General features: G+C 41.9%; 1 protein-coding gene across 3 annotated transcripts in view; it reads left to right on the top strand.

Annotated features, from left to right (window-relative positions):
* The window catches only part of LOC127366053 (protein FAM124A), a 28,740-nt gene extending 11,194 nt beyond the window's left edge, over nucleotides 1-17,546 (top strand). For 2 of the 3 annotated variants that reach the window (XM_051404753.1, XM_051404754.1), the window contains 2 exons: nucleotides 7,861-8,627; nucleotides 16,437-17,546. In XM_051404753.1, coding sequence (XP_051260713.1) covers nucleotides 7,861-8,627; nucleotides 16,437-17,249 — 1,580 coding nt within the window. In that variant the 3' untranslated portion in view covers nucleotides 17,250-17,546. Of the gene's footprint in view, nucleotides 1-7,851; nucleotides 8,628-16,436 lie in introns of all 3 variants that reach the window. The other variant, XM_051404752.1, reaches the window with a different exon arrangement.
* Nucleotides 17,547-17,840: the final 294 nt, after the last annotated feature.

Raw genomic sequence — 17,840 nt, 5'->3', positions numbered from 1 at the left:
TATTTCCAAACCTCCTATCATTGCTGTTTCTCTTTTTATTCTATTTTATTTTTTTGTGTAGCACTTACTACTTCTGTTGCTTAAGGACTGTACATTTTGAGTTCCAACAGGCCATTACAGATTGAATTTTTTTTTTTCCCCATGTGGTGTATATCCATGTTGGAAAACTGTGTCTGTTTTGGACTTTGTTTAGACTAATAGAAGAAGCCATGGTCGCTCCTTCTTGTACAATGCAAAATGACCTGCTGACAAAACCAGCATAAAATTAAGATATCATAGTAGAGATTCTCCGATGCCACTTTTTCCTTCCAGAGACGGATTCCATACCTGAACTTCAGCTGGCACAGACGCATACTTGCTGATACCCAATACTGCATTGTAGGTCGTATTAGAGGAATTGCTTATACTGTATTAGATTCGGAACAACTCAAATCATAAGACACATCGCAGCATTAACCTTAGTGACGAATACAATGTATAAAGTAAAAAAGTAAAACCAGTCTGTGGATTTCCAGTTAAACATTTTTAATGTGAACAGGAAATGTTTGGTTTGTGTTAACTTTATACGATTGTTGGAGAACAGAGGGGCTGGTATCTATTAGATAAAATACAGTAACATTGAGTCTCATTGAGTACATTAGTAAGCTATTTGAGCCACACAAAAAAGGCGGACTCCGTCAGTAGCAATGAAAACCACAATATATGGTGGTATGAACAGAATGTAAATTTATTGAATGGCTATTGCTGAACAAACGCTCTTCATAAAGTGTATCAATAATGAGCTTAGTCCAGTCCTAGGTCCTTAGTTCACTGATCACGGTTAACTGTACAGTACACCAAGCATTTGTAATGTATTTACCCAGTCATGTTAATCATGCTTGTCGTAGTGTGTTCAATGTTGTCAGCGGTAAAATGTTTTCTTTTAGTCTTTACCACAAAGCGAAACACTTTGCTCGCCCGGACTGCCTGTGCATCCAGTAATGCCTGAGGCCCTGCTCTTGTTGTTTCAGCTCAGACAGGCAGCAGATTAGGAGAACCAGGAGCACATGTGTATGCTAAGTTACTCCAAATCCACTTTCCAAAATTTGTACATGACCCACACTGTTGTATATCAGGCAGTGGATTAAATACTTACCGGTGAAAGTGCAGGAGCCTGTTCAGTTCCTTCCTTCCCTAAAATAATTCAGGGTCTGCTGGACATCATGCAGATGTGTAAAACTCATTTATCTGCAGGTAGACAGATAATAGAAAACTGGAATACATAAAGGTGCTATAAATCACTTTAGATTTTATTATTTTAACTCTTCCTAATTTTAGTTTGAAGGCTCAGCCTGAAACATCCACGCACATTCAAGTCATATTGTGCAGACTTTTATGTTCTACTGTAGCACGCACTACAGTTGATAAACAGGGCTGCGCATGTTTGTTCACATATATTTTCTCATTTTAAGTTTAAAATATTTTGTTGTACGTGGTTTTGCTTAATTGATATTTATAATGATTTAAAATCTTGTTACAGTTTCTGTAAACGGTGTAGGTTCTGAATAATAGCTCTGTATAGCTCTAATCTCACACGTTAATTGCTCCCAGGCAACACTAGACAAATGTATACCTAGTATATGTCCCCAGTGTGTTTACAGTCTCATTTAGTATATGATATACAGTGGTGTTTTTGTATAACTGGAGTTAAATCCAAGTTACTGTTTCTCCTTGTCTCAATCGGTGACTACTTCAATGCAATCGTGTGTGTACATTGTTTCACTCACAGTAATCGAGAGCAGGGGTTGCGGTGACCAAAAAGTTTACAGTGGAGATGACTTTGCTAGATGTGTGTAACTAAAAGAAAACTACAAAGTCTTTCTTCAACTTCCTGGGGACTGTCCATTGTTCTGACGACACATTATTCCATATTATGTAGTTAAAGGTTGCAGTTTGGTTATTAAGGCATCAAAAATACTTGGTTAGGTTTGGGAGAAGATCTTGTTTTGGGTTAAAATAAGTATGTTGGTTACATAAGGTAAGTTACATATACAAGTTGGTGATACCAGAGTATCTCTAGAGCAATGGGCGTTTCGCAGTAACTCTCTGTCTGACAAATAGGCTTTTGGTCCAATGGGACATTTTTCGGACTGATGTTGGAAAGTTGTAGAAAACACAAGCAGCCAATCACAATTTTTGCCCTCCTCACATGGTATCTTTGCAGCCGCTACATCCCCGACTTGTAGTTACATCACAACTCACATCACACAGCCGTGTTTGTGTTTTAAAAAAAATATGTTGCTATATTTATTTGTTGCTCTCAAAGTTCAATATCAGTATCAGCTTTAGTTCCTCACACTTTATTTCTGCGCACCTTTTTGTGTAACAGAGAGTGTGGTGTATATCTGAGCGTTCCCTGCCTCTTTTATCAGCACAGACCTGTATTCACACTCAGACACAGCGGGAGATGACGCACTTGTCTGTGTTAGAAGGACAGCACCGAGTATCCTTTTACACTGCAAACCAATCGCAGTTGTGTTGGCCAAGGCACTTCAGAACAATCAGTTTGAATAGCACCTGATGGATCATGGACCACCCGTAACAGCTCAGTGCGCGCGCACACACACACACACACACGCTACCAGTACTTTCTCCCTAGTTATTGGTATGAGATCCAGGCTCCGTCATAAGGCAGCTTGGATTAAGTGTTACCAAATGTGCGTCCTCCAGAATAAGGTTTGGACTATGAGGCTGTGATCGCAGCTAAATATGCTGCAGTCAGCTGTTTGTTAATGCTTTAATTGAAGCAGTTTTGTCTGTCAGCCTTGTTGCGGGCCCTTCATGGTAATGAGTTAGTGAGTGTGTTGAATGTGCACTCAGTGTACAGTGAAATGTGTTTTGTTGTTTTGGCTCTGCACTCCAGCACATTGGGTTTTAAAGGATACGGGGTCAAAGGTTTTCAAGAGTTCCTTTTAACCAAGACCCGACCCTGGAGCCGTAGCCGGTCAGGTTCAGTTTATATTCGGTCTAATGAGGTCTGTGTTGGGTTCTGTTGTATTGTTAGTTAAATTGCTGCTGGTCTCAGGTCTGTGTGTGTCTCAAGAACATCATACTGTTTGGCCCTGAAAAACTCATTGTGCTGTATCGTCCTAAAATTGGGGAACTAGGTATTTAATGTGTAGTAGTAACATCAAAACACCCCAAAAAAGTCACTATCCAAATACTACAGAGCACCTTGTGTGTTTATGTTTGTGTAAAAGTAAGTTAAATAGGCACAGCATTGGCATCTCTTCAGCTTTTTGTCCCTCTACTAATCCAAGCTTCCTCATCCCAGGTCTGTTCAGATGGTGACGGTCACATGACATGCATGAAAAGGGACTAGCGCTGTTGACTGGCTTTGGTTTCCTCACTAAGCCTCCCCTTATAATCATTCCCCACAACAGTCTGTCGTAACCTATCTAATCTATCTAATTCTTAAGTTTGAAACCAGCAGCAGTTTGAAGCCAGAAAACATTTTGATCTAATCGCTTTTATCTTGTGTGAAACATTAGGGTTGGCAGCCTACTTTACTGTCTCAGAGTCTCTGTCACTGCTTAAAGGATGAGACTGGAATTCTGTATTGTCTTATTGTCAATAAAGCCCATAACACCACACCAAATCAGATTTGTTGAGAATAAGAAAATGATAGATTGTTGCTCATTGTTTAGCTGTCTGGCCCTCAACTTTACCGTTTTAGTTCATTCTCACCACTCTCACAGCTTCATGCACAGCAGGCAGCTCTAAAAACCCCACTGTACACTACCTGCTCAGCAACAAACAGCAGACAGACACAGTCAGAGACTAGCTGCTGAACATAGTGGAGCAATTAGCAGCTAAAGAGTCAGATATTTCCTTTAAGAGTTGGTAGAGACCAAAAACAGAGCTAAAAGAGAGTGAATGAGAGAGTGAATGTTGGATTTACATTCATCATTTGTGAGTATGTGTTCACAACTTGTTTTTGCTGCCTCCAAGTGATCAATAAAATCTGTTATTGGGGTTATAAGTACGCAACATGTCCCACATACAGTTAGTTTACAAAGGAGAGTTGAGAGGGGTAACAGTGTTTGACACTTTGAAATAATGAGAAGTAGATTTTACTGAACTTACAGAACTTAAATATTATAGTCAGTACTTAACATTTAAATTTCCTTGGCACCAGTCAAACTGACGCATGAGTGCTAGAACTTAAATCTTTTTTTTCTTTCTTTTTACTAGATGACAAAGAGGGGCCCCCATCTTGAATTTCCTCCTTCAGTTGTTTTGACTTACACTGAGGGCCAAGTTAGCTAAATGTGTGACTGCAGTACTTACACACACACACACACACACACACACACACACACACAAACACACTCAGAGGCCTTTGTTGAGTTTTCTCTGCTAATCACTCTCATATGTGCAGGGGCCACTAGGAGGCGTGTTGTTTTATCTCACGTCATCATCTGTGTGTATGGCTGCGAGCATGTGTTGCCGGTTAACACTTAAACACAGAGCGAAGGTATTAGAAAAGCCAGGCCTGTCTATAAATGTGCAAATTGATTTTGTGTGTGTTGAGGATGGTTGCGCACATGTATGAGTGTGCACGTAGTCAGTCGAGTCAGAACATCAGCTTCAGTTTGAAGACTCGAGTGGATTAAGAGCTTAGAGACACACTCCTCCAGAGCTTTACACACAAACCCCCTTCATTCCCTTCACAGGATTGGGGTGACTTAATCTCTAATTTATTCTTCTCTGTGCCAGCTTCCTGGTAACCCTTATTGCTAGAGGAAAGCATCGGTTTGAATACAAGGTATTGAGTCGAATCTTTTGATTAACTGTAACAAATGATACAACTCAGTACCATGTGTATGTAGCTGCTGAGTGGATTTTCTGCTGTACTTGTAACAGATGCATCTGTCTACTGAACCAAACTGAACTACACTTGACTGGTACTTAACAGCAGATAAGTTACAATAAACTACTCAGTCTTCTGTATGTCTGGCAGGAAATGATCCCATGGATGCGTACACATATGGATGCATTGCTGGTTGGTGTATCATCTATTTGCCAAGCTACCCTTTTTGCCAGCGCCCTCTGAGGCTGCTGTACCAACACTGACATAAATAAGCTTGAGTTTTTATGCAGCACTTTTGTGGTCCATGGAATCTGACCAAGCCTGTAACAACTTTTGGTACATGAAAGTTATGTAACAATCGATGCTACAGGCGTAAGTTAGCTGGTACTTAAAATGTACTGCCTTTAAATGCTGACAATGTGATTCCTCAAATAGAATAAAAAACACCTGAAAGAATGCACAGACAATAAAATTAATTGGCAATAACGTTCTTGAAGGATGAAATTATTTCAGTTTGGAGGGTCTGTTTAGGATTTCAATTATGCAATTGTACACCAATCGTCCACGTGTTTCAAACATTGGTTTAGATGTAAGTTAGATGTCAGTGAGATATATACTGATTCTAATGCGATCAGACTGAAATGAACGGGTGTGTGGCCCTCAGTGTGTGTGGGAGCCTGTCTGTGGCCTCGATCCTGACCCAAACTTAGATTCTTCTTTAATCCCTGAGTCATTTTAGTTACCGACTACCAAGAACTTGGAGAGATGAGGAGACATGGGATGAAGCAGGAGGGCAGGAGAGAGGCTGGGAAAGCAAAACAAATGTAAACACACAAAAATAGACAAAAAGAGTGGAACAGAACTGAAAATGTAAGAACAAGAAACTGAGACATTTGGATAACCAAAACATTGATTGATGATATCTCATTATTGGCTTCTCTGTTTGTTTTATTGTTTATCATTAATTCTCATGAGGCAGAAGTCGGACAGTTTGGACAGAAGTTTCTGTTCCTGTTGGGCTCATTTCAGGTTCTGACTCCTGAAAACGGATACTGTGAGAATAGTATGTAGTAGGAGTTACTGCAGAGAAGCTGTCTGTGTGATGGCAATGTGCTGTGCAGTAAATACCCGTAAAGATCCCTATCATCCCTGTGTTTGGTTTCTGGATGCCAGCTACATGTCAGGGAGACAGACATTGATTCTAATGGGATCAAGCAGTCGTTAATGAGCGTGGTGCCCTGTCTCTGTGTGTGTGTGTGTGTGTGTGTGTGTGTGTGTGTCAGGACGTCTGTGCCCTGGCATGCAGCTTAAGCCTGCAGTGGATCTTTCTTGATCCTGCTGTATTTATCTCTCAACATGAGGACACTGTGGTATGGTTGGGGTTTGATGGCATTTTATAAAAACGTGTATCCAAATCACCTTATCAAGTCTATTTAGGTTTAGGTTGTAACAATTTTAAGAACCAGAAGATGGGAATAAAATCAGTGATTTATCATTCAATTCACTTAACTTGTAAGCTTTTAGATATTCTCCAGTTTTTATTTCACACTTAAATAGAAGAGTTTTACACCCAAAAAGACACAATATTATACATAACGGAGAAATGGTGAAACATTTTATACTTGCCATCACACTTTGCTTTCATTCAAACTTTGTTAAAAAGACTTTAAGTGTATTCAACCGTGAACCCTGTCTCATTTTGGACCCAGAGTTGACTGTGTCGTTACACCTCTAATGGCCACCTTTAAGCATCATGTCCTTGTTACTTGATCTTAACATTTAGAAAATGTCACCACTTTGGTGTAGTAGAAACTGTCCTTTTGCAAAGGCCAGCGGGCCTCATGAGACTGAACCTGTCCCTGTTTGGCCTCTCTGTTTCGTGAAGGGATTCTGGCAAGAGCCAAACAGTCTGCTGTGCCAGGGACAAGAAGACTGTGTGTTCTTTCCCAAACTGCCTCAAAGCAGACACAAAATGGGACAAGTCCCCTGAGAAGTGAGATAAAGACCATAGTAAAAGTGCTCCAAAAAGAAAGAATGAGGGAACACGGAGATGAGGAGATACAGTGTGAGTGTGTAAATGTAACACGCAAGAGTGAAAACACTGGATAAATATGACTATAGTTTGGAAACATTTCACTGGTGGTTTTGCAGTACCTGTGCCAGGGTGCCGAGCTTTTCCAGGTCAGGGGTTCAGGGGGAGGCTACACCTGAATGCATCGCTCCTGCTGTGGTCTGGAACATTCCTCTGGGCTTCAGTAATGACCTCCTAATGGCACTAATGAGCCTCCACAGAGGAGCCCTGCTCCACATGGGTCTGCTGGAGTAGAGAAAAGAGGGAGGGTGAGAGGGGGTAGAAATGTAAACACAGAAATTGGGAGAAAGATGGAGTCAGATCTGGATGAGTGAAATGGAGAAGGACGTGAGTGAGTGAGAGATCTGTGGGAAGAGGGAAAGAGGCAGGGAAAGGATGGGAAAACTTCAGCCAAGAGGTAAACAAAGGAAAGAGAAAATGATTTTTTTACGTATGATTTACAACTAGTATCAACTTTCATTGTCAGTGAAGAAAAAGTAGTGTGCCTTTATGTAGAAAGTAAGGATACAAAGGTTGGGGTAGAGGATGGGCAAGTGCATCCGACATTCATTTGGGAAACTGAAGTTTAATCTTGATCACGATCTTACCCAGACCTTCACCAGTGTAGTTGCCTAAGCTCAACCACATCTTAACCAGCCTCTTTTCCCAACCTTAAGCACACTGTAGGTGCCATACACATATATTGCAGTAAGAAAGATTGAATGATAAATTATTGTAATTGAACCCAATTTGGAGTTTTACTTACAGGCAACAGGGTTTCTTTGTATGCTTGTAACAATGTCTAGTTTTCTCAAATTCAACAAGCTGATTATAATTGTATCTGTTCTTCTCTCTGTCTTTCTCATCCCATTTCTCCACTTGCCCTTCTTGCCCTTTCCACCCTCTCTTATCTTATTTGATGCTGTTGTATGTGGAGGTGAGTTCTCCATGGGCGAGTTCCAGGATCCCTTCCTCGTCAGCGTCCACCTCATCGCCGACCCTGGCCAGGGTAAGTTCCTGCAGCATGCTGCTGATGCTGTGCTGGCGTGGGTTCACCCTGAGCTGCAGCTCTTCCGGGTCTCAGAGCGGGCCTCCATCTCCCAGCGATCCAGGCACAAGCATCATCAAAACGGCAGCCCGGCAGCAGCCTGCCAGCCGGCCCTGGCAGTCATCCTCTTTCTCCAGGAGGGGTACGGCGGTGAGGAGCAGATACTGATGCTGCATCGTACTCTGCAGAGGCCACCTTGGCGCTACCACCACACAGAGAAAGTCAGCAATGGCCGGCGGATGCTACCGCTGACACCATGCAGTCAAGACTTTTTCACTCTGTCTCCTGGCACGCCGCTGTGGGCTGTGCGGCAGGTCCATTATGGGAAAGAAATCGTGCGATTCACTGTTTATTGCCGACATGAGAATTACGTCGACATGGTGCGGCTTTACAAGCTGCTGCTTCAGCGCAGGGTAGCACAGAAGAAGGAGGACTTTTGCTTCTTTGTGGTGTACTCCAACCCGGATATGGAGATCCAGCTGTCATTTAAGAGGCTCCCCCGAGGTCAGAGCCCAGTGGTGCTGGAGTCAGCGGTGATGGAGGTGAGAGTACGAGATGTCGGGGCGCTGGTGCCCTTGCTGCCACACCCTTGCAGCCCAATCAGTGAGGTCCGCTGGCAGACAGAGGATTACGATGGAAATAAGATCTTGCTGCAGGTGAGAGATCACTTTCTGTTGGTGCCAGTTTTTACCTGTGCCAAATAAATCTTGGGTGTCCATGCTATGAACACTAATGTTTGAGGGACACTCAAATACAATGGTGGACTGTAAATGAGAGGCTTTGGGTCATGATTGGTGTTTTCAAATGAATACAATCAAAATGTATGTGAAATATCAACTTTTTGTATGTTACCCAGGTTACACTGATTACCTCCACATGACTTCAATACTTATTAATAATCAGGATATCCGCAAAACTACTTAACTGATTTTAGTTTTTTTTTGTTTTTTGCTCATATCTCTATTTTCTTTATTCTATTTTCCATCTAGCTAAACGAGTTTTATATGACGCTCTATTCTCAGAGCACTGTAGCCACCAAGATGCAGGACAAAATAACCACAGAAAGAAGGACGTTTTATTTGCTCTGTCTTCAGTCTGTAAGAAATATAGAGATGAAAGTCAGTGTCTTGGGTGAAAGAACAAGAGAAGCTGAGAGAGAAAGAAAGAAAAGAAAAACATGGTTCAGAGAGGGATTTTAAACAGATCCTGCAGCCAAAACAAACTCATACAGCAGACAAAGTAGCATTGAGTCTCTCTTAATTTGTACCCCTCTTCAGGCCATCCGTCCAACCATAAATGTATCCATCATCATCCATCCTTCATCCGGTCTGTAAAAAGTTTGCATGTACACATCTAACTGTTTCACAATGATCACAAGAAGATGTATTAGAAAAGATGTGTGAATGAACACACACACACACACAAAAAAAAGGTCCTTGTTTGGAGGGTATCAGTTTCAGAGGGGATATGTGCCCAGGCTGTGGCAGATAAGTAGTTTTGAAAGTTCAAGCCGATTAAGCAGCAGTCCATTACTGGGATTGGAACAGCACTGAGGGAAACAATAAGCTAATCTATCATGACAATGGACCATATGCATGATTCTTAACTGCCACCTGGCCTGAAGTCATGTGGTTTCTCCGTACTGTAACACACTGTATTACGCCGCGTCAGTTAGCTTAGCTTAGCTTAGCACAAAGATTGGAAAGGGGGGGGGGGAATTAAATATGAAGCAACAGCCAACTATGAGAGTGGTTTTGATCTTCTCATCCAATCCGCGGCCAGGAAGCAAGTAAGCACATTTACCAAAATGTGAAACTATGTCAGTTTTGGGCGATGGCTCACCCTATGGAGATGAAGACACTCACAGCTGCAGCAAATTTTCATCATCACAACTGGAAACTAAACACGGCACTACAGCTGCCAAATTTAAACTGCTGAATGTGTTATCAGGTTTCTACAAAGCCTCAGTTTTAGCTTCAACTTGCAGTTAGCAGTGCACAAAATCAAACAGACCTTTCACAGGATCCATTTTGACATGAAATAGTAGGGTAATCACAGGTGTTACCAATTATACTAATTAAGGTTCGGTTCCATTCAGGTCAAACAGAGTCAGGGTGTTGCTCTTGTGCATGTCGGCTCACTGGAAAAGGCTCTGCTACACTAAATGGAACAGAACCTTAAATAGTGTAATCTGTAACACCTGTGTTTACCCTACTAGTTCATGTCAAAATGGCTGCTGTGAAAAAGGTCTATTTTATTTAAGCTTTATGATTGAATGTTTCAATAGATATTTTCTAACACAAGTTTTATATTGATTACCCCAACAAGAGATTATATTGTCCGTCCCAGCTTTGAGAGTTCTCCAACAGTCACCTAACGTTGTTTGTGCAGAAAATGAAGGGACTTTTACTTTTAGAAAGCTGCATGACCAAAATAATGTCAACTTTGCTATCTATAGGGTCTGTGGAATGGCAACAAAAAATGCTACTTTGTGGTATTTTTGTCCCAGACCCCAAGATGACGTCTTCAAATGTATTGTTTAGCCTGAACAACAGTCCAAATGTTAACGATCATATATAACAGAAGCTGCAAATCCTCACACTTAGCACAGACTAGCAACTAAGAAGGGAATGTTTGGTATTTCTTTCTTGAGAAACTACTTGAAACAATGAATCAAGATAGTTGAAGGTTCATTTTCTGCTGACTAACTGTTTCAGCTTTGATAGAATCAAAGCTTTGAAAACCACAAACAAACATCTCAACAGATGAAGAAAGACATTTATTAACTTAATTCACAGATTATTTTGTTTTGTGCAATGTCATGTAGTTGAACATTAGTGTTCATTTGTGGTGTTTTTGGCTTGCTGAGGTCAGATCTCTGGCTGACCTTGCTTATCCCGGTTTTTAAATACATCTCTAGGATGCGCTGGGATGCATCATCAGTGATGTTCCTGGGGTCATCGGGGGTTTCGGGTCTTTCAACATCAGACCCCCTCACTCAGGTGACCCATCCGGGGTCGAACAAGTCCCGGATTGCATCCCAGCAGCACCAATCCACGGGCTCGCCCTCTTTATCCAAAGCCATCGTGTGGCTTTCTCTGCGGCTTCTGTTATGGAACGTATGGCTCCCCTCTTAACAGCTCCGGTCACTCTTAGCCCTGACAGAGCTTTGCAGGTTGAATGCCCAGCAAACCCCCCGCAGCCCACCTCGATAGGTTCGCAGTGAGCCCGCCAGCCCCGGCTTCTGCACTCCTCCACCAGGTCTTGGTATTTCGCCTGCTTCCTCTCATGTGCCTCCTCCAAGACAATGCTTAAGTAAGAGTCTGATCATTGCCATGTCAACAACCTCATTACCCCCTGCTGTGGCTCTTCACCGGCATTGTAGTGCGTTGTCCTCGCGGAAAACTGGACAGATCCTGTCATTCCGTATTAGCAGACGGAGGCCCACACACTTTCACCCAAACATGCACAGATATAGTTTCAGTAAACTACATATGCGTGCTGTTGACCTGCAGCGTCTTTGGGTTAACAATACACACACACACAAACCCGTCCTGCCTCAAGTATCATTACGTTTTAAATCACAGCCTCAGCAGTAGACGACAACACTCACTGCCTCTTTATTTCCTGTGTGGGAGAGATAAATATGCAGCCGTGCAACCGCTTCATGGCTCAGAGCGAAGGAAAGCGACAGAGGAGAGTGAGAGGAGGATAAACAGGAGGCAGAGGACTGTAGAGGAGAGAGAGCAGACACAGAGGGCAGAAGTGGTTAAAAAGAAAGATGAGAGACACTGAGCAGGGAGAAAGGAAAACACTGGAGCTTTACTACACTCACTTTTCCTCCTCATACATGGACACATTTCTATTTTCATCCTTATGACAACCCTCATTGATACAATACATTCCCAAGCAACTAACTCCACCATTAAACCTGCAATAATTATATATTTTTATATTTTTATTTTGTTAACACAGTATTGACATATCATCACCTTTTAAGTTGATATGGTGAACTTGTTGCCTACTTACACATCCAGCACTTACGGAGCAACATTGTCATTCATTTGGAGTTTCTAGCCACCTGGTGAATGTAAGTCCAATATTCTCTCCCTTTATGCCTCTGTGCCAGCAAGTAGCCGTGGCCAGAGGCATTATGTATCCCAATTGTCCATACGTACGTTTGTCTGTCCCGTTCTTGTGAGAGCCTATGAGGGGCTCTCATAGTGTCGTTTACTCACTGAGAGCGGTGAGTTAACCAAATCATGAATTCATGAAAGGTAGTCATACTCTCCTGCCTGCTATTTGTGCAAAGCAGCAGATAATGAGTCTGATTGTTTGCCTCTCAATCAGCAGAGCGTCCACTCACACAGACAGGTGTTCCCTTAACGAGACATCTGCTTAACGAGCTGCCCTCTGTTACCATAGAGACACTCTGGTCAACAGTCAACAGCAGTTTTGTGCTCTTTTTTATTTTATTTTTTGGAATAATCTGTCACTTTTATCCAACATAATAGCTTTAGCCTATTGTGCTGTTTGTTTTTAGCCATGATAACGCTATGGCTCTAGAGATGGCTGTGGTCTGTCGGTCAGTCCAGCACTTATATCTCAACAACTCCTGACCTCTTTCACAGCAGCCCTTTTGACATGAAATAGTAGGGTAAACACAGGTGTTACCAATAATACAAATTAAGGTTCCATTCCATTTAGTGGAGCAGAGACTTTCCATTGAGTCAACATGGACAATAGCAGCACCCTGACTCTGTTTGGCCTGAATGAAAGAGAACCTTAACTTGTATCACTAGTAACATTATTTCAGGTCAAAATGGCTGCTGTAAAAAAGGTCTATTTGATAGATTGCCATGAGGTTTTATGCAGACATTCAAGATCCCAAGAGGATGAATCCTAATGACATTGGCGATCCCCTACCTTTACTCCATGAGGCTGACATTTGTGGATTTAATATCTCAATTTGGTCCATTCATGTCCACCCCAGGATGAATTCTGGCTGTAGCTTTGGTAATCCACTGACTTTTCATATAGCACCACTGTTAGCACCAAACTGGTACTAATAATGTGACCTAATACCTTCAAAATGATTGACAATCCCATCAGTTAGCAAATGTTGGCATGCTAACATGCTAATCTAAGAAAGTGAACATGATAAACATTAAACCTGCATAAAATCAGCATGTCAGCATACCGACATGACCAGTTAGCCTCATAGAGCCACTAGCATGGCTAGAGACTCTGGTGGGGGTGTTACTTTCTTCTAATTTAAGAATTGTATTAATATATTTGTGCCCTGTGTTTTAAATTGTTTTAATGATGCCAGTTATGTATTGAAAACTAATTTCTCACATTTTGTTTTAAGATTCATCAATTAATGTCAGAAAATTATGAAAAATGTCCATCAGAACTTCCCAGAGCCCTGGGTGAGGTCTTTATATAACAATCACAACCAAAGAGCTTCAATTTATAATGACAGAAATCACAGAAATGTAGCAAACTCTTACATTTGAACCAGAAAATGTTTAATTTCTTTCTGTATAAATTCCTTAGATGATGAAATTGGGATAATACTTTTAAAGTTTAAGTTGTATAAATATTTCAGTTTATTCCATCACAATACAGACATCATTCATGAGGTTGTGGTAAATCACAGTTCAGCTCAAGTTTTGCTTCCATGATATTTATTGTTGTTGAGTGTGGACATATGGAAATCTGCAAACTCCCCTTATCCCCTTGCTGTTGGAAAAATTGTCTTGAGGCTGCTGAGTGGAAAGTTATTGCTTCTGCTTGTATTGTTTGGTTGGAAAAGCGGATGACAGAGCAGACATGAGAACAGAAACATGGAGAAACTATCAGCCTCGAGAGGAGGAGGGTCCAGTGCATTTTAATACTTACAGAGAGGGAAAACATAGACGAGAAACTGAACTGACAGAGCAGTGAAGTTAATACTGCTGCAGCTGCCTTGTATGTTAAAAAAAGAAAATTTCCGCATTTCCGTCAGAACTGGGGAATCTAGCATTTTGCTTCTTACTTTTCCAGACCTGGTACTTTGTGGTTGATGATCAGACTGTAGAATTGCAGTATAGCAGGGTTTTCTGAACAGCAGTCTCTGTGTTTTGGTCCGTAAATGGAGGTGTGATACACATGGGGCTCCTCTCTACGTTGATGAATTCTCCAGCTGCTGGGATGATTCATCATGATGGCCGACTGGCTGAGAACAGGGAGCGTGTGGGGCCTTTTGTAAACCCTGGGGTTCCCTTGTACCCCTTCTTCCTTCATTTTCCTGCCTGTGCATCGCGTGAGGAGTTCTTGGTTGCATGCGAGTCCTACAGGGAGAGGTTAACAGTCGTGAATATGCATCTCCTTTCTTTGTAACCCCTGTGACCTCATGTTTAACTACCTCTTCAGGACATACACCAAGATGGGAGAGTTTCTGGGCTCTCTTACACTGCAACAGTCCCCTTCTACAAACAAGTATAATGTCTGAAAGGTTTAGACTGCTATTCAAAGATCAAGAATGAACCTTCAAGCTCAAGGATTTCTTTTTATATGAAACAGCAAAATCTGCCAATGGGGTTACCTGAAATCTGACATAACACTGTCTGACCTTAAAACTGGCAAAAACAGACTTGATAAAGGCAATGAAACCTCAGACATTCAAGATAAAGGTTCTTGAAACTAGGCAGACCTGTGGGAGATTGATGACACGGAAATCAAATGGGCCACATTCAAAGACCCTGTTGCAGACGCAGCTGCGGGGGAGGCCAAAGAACCAAAGCAACCATAGAACCTGCTGGTGGACACCGGGTGCCAGGTGTATAAACAGTGTGCACTTTTCAAAAACCATGCATACGGTATTTCCCACACATTAACTGGTATTTATAAAAGAAGAATGTGCAGTAACTATTAGTGCACCTCATGCATACACCAGACCAGCATGCAATCAGTTTTAAAGAGGTTATCTGCAGGTTAAAAATAAAGTAAGAATGTAATTTATCTTATAGTAAAACATTGTTTGTTTAGGCTATTTGCCAATTACTGATTGTATTATTTCAATCAAAGGCATATTACTTTTACATAATTATTTATTAAAATGAAGATTTTTATCATTCTTTTCATTAACATTGAAGACTTTATTTTCCCATGTTAGTAATATTTTATACTGGGGCACACGGTGGCTCACCTGGACTAACTTCTCGGGTCCAATTCCAACCTCCCCTCTTTTTCTCTCCCCTTTCCTCATCACCTGTCCTATCAAATAAAGGCATAAAAAGCAAAAATGTCTTTAAAAAATCTTTTATCCTCAGTTTTGAAGCACTTTGTGAATGAGTGAAGTGATGGAGAAATCATGATGATGATGATTTACGGGTACATGTGCTGAATTAGTGTTTTGGGCTAAAAATAAATAACCACAACCATACATAATGGTTTCACATGATGACAGCTGTTCTGGTACTGTCTGAGAACATTGCTGATACAACACAGTCGGTCAAACCGCACTGCTGTTTTTCTCATGTACAGGTCTGATGAGAGGTGGAATAGTCAGTGTCACTATGCAAACAGTTTAACAGTTCGGATAAAAAAAAAAAAAAAAACTATGCAAACAGTTTAAGGCCATTTCTATGTCCATTTACTGTGAAGTTTGGGAGTGGAACAGAGGCTTGTGCATGCCCCCAGTTGCTCAAACATTGAGCTTTATAAAGCAGAACCAGGCATGATGAAACGATCAAAGGCGATGAAAGGAATGCATATTTCTGTCTTTGTGGGTAAACACAGTTTGAGTTGTGGCTCTACACAGAGCAGTGAAGGAGGCTGTCAGCAAGTACGAGCTGCCAGTGCAGCAACTAGAACGATTTTTAATTGAACTCAAGTGTACCCAAAAGGTGTACTTTGCAGAGAATCTGAAAACATTACATTACATTGGAATAAGGTTTACTCAACAAGTGTAATTTTGTGTAATACTAGTGTGTCACAGTCTGTAGGACTCAGTCCTTAATGATAGTTTTAATGTAAGATTACAGACCGTTTTAACATGTCACAGCAGTAAAAGCACAGGTCTTATCAATAACATTAATAAGAAGTGCGTTACACTGAGTAGTGCCAGTTCCACAGCTGGTATGCTTGTATGCTGGCTCACTGTCGTGGCTTACTGAGACCTTATGGAACAGAGCCAGTGTTAATGTTATTGGTTCCATCTGTGCTTTTTCTGCTGTGACAAGTCAAAATGGTATAGCTCTGTTTAGAACACGTTAATAATGTATTGAAAATGGTGCTTTGCAAGATTTGTTTTTATCTTTCAGAAGTGCACATTAGATATAATCACCTTAAAATAAGATGTTATGACTTTCTTGAATTACATTTTGCAGTGTACCTCTGGTTAGACTGTCTGATATCAATACAGGTGAATATACACTGCAGTATTTATTCTCATGGGTTTTCTTTTCCTTTGTGCTCAGGTCCAAGGCACACACTTCAAACACCAACAAGATCCCTGCCACATATCATCCAATATCACTGAATCAGCCTCGGCTCCATCTACCTTCACCCGAAACGCTTCCTCCTACAGGAACCGTCGGCACCACCATCGGGCGACATCCCGTCCCAGAGTCCACCAGACCCCCCACAGCTCCCACCCTCTGCCCTGCGAGGAGCCGGACGAGCAGGAGCAGTGGGCAGACCAGCAACATCCGGACAGCTGGAGGACCCAGTGGAGGGGCCACCGGTCCGGCTCCCTCTTCTCACTACCCAACATGGGCTCAGCCAGCTCCCACTCCACCTGCTCCTCTCCTGGCCCATCTCCCAGCCCCCATCACAAGAGCCACTCCCTCAACAGGAGTTCCTCCCTCGTGCCGCCCTTCCGGCTCAACATTGATGCTCTGGTTGGGGCGGAGGAGACGGATGTGGACACAGGGGACAAAGTAAATCCAGGCAGCAGTGTGGACCTTACAGTGGTGTCTGCGTACATCAAATCCACCATGCCACAGACTCGGCCATTATCGGCGCCTCCAGAAGACATCGGACCCTCCCTCTCTCCTGGAATCCCAGAGAACAACTATAGGGCAGCCACACTGGGCCGGACTCCAAACAGCTTCACCACCAGCACCCCCTCTACCTTGTTGGGGTTAAGGATCCAAAGCACCAGTGTGAACACGAGTACCGCTCCGTCCCTTAGCGATGTTTCCATAAACCAGTCGGACAGTTGCAGCATTATTAGTGCACCAGTTGAAGAGGCAGACAAGGTGGAAGAAGACCAAGAATTCTACATTTGATCTATTTTTGGAAGCTGGGAGGACTCTCTCTGGCCAGTAATGAATGACAGTCGGTACAGCTCTACTCTGCCCCCTGGTGTTTGATAGTAAAACTTAAATAACAGTGAAACTGTATCTGACGTTCTCATGTATTTGTTGTTTTTGCATGTAGATTTAAGCTTTGTAAATGTCAGGTTATATGTAAGTAAATGAAACTACACATTTAAAGGACGAATCACATAACTGTGTACAGAAACACTGTTCAATAAATGTTTTTCTCCATCACGTGTGCTACACACTACATAGGTAACTTTACAACCTTGACTCTCCATTTTGTTTATTTTAAAGTGTTTATCAAGTATTAATGTGAGAATATTATAAATTGAATTTATATACCGAACATATCCAAATGTCTCAGAGGTTGAAGCAAAAGCAGGTTAGAGTCTGAAATAGCTTGTGAAGTTAGTGAGAGTGACAGCAAAGTAACTAACAAGCTATTTCATATTTAATGCAGAATGTGAGTGTGTGAAGTAAAAGATGCAAAGTTGCTAAATAGGTCCATAAATCAGGAATAAAAGAAACTGAGAGCTGACACCATTAGAGCATCAGCTC

Source organism: Dicentrarchus labrax, unplaced genomic scaffold (assembly GCF_905237075.1).
Source record: "Dicentrarchus labrax unplaced genomic scaffold, dlabrax2021, whole genome shotgun sequence".
NCBI lineage: Eukaryota > Metazoa > Chordata > Actinopteri > Moronidae > Dicentrarchus > Dicentrarchus labrax.
The sequence above is the reverse complement of the archived record's forward strand: the minus strand, read 5'-3'. Positions and strand labels throughout refer to the sequence as shown.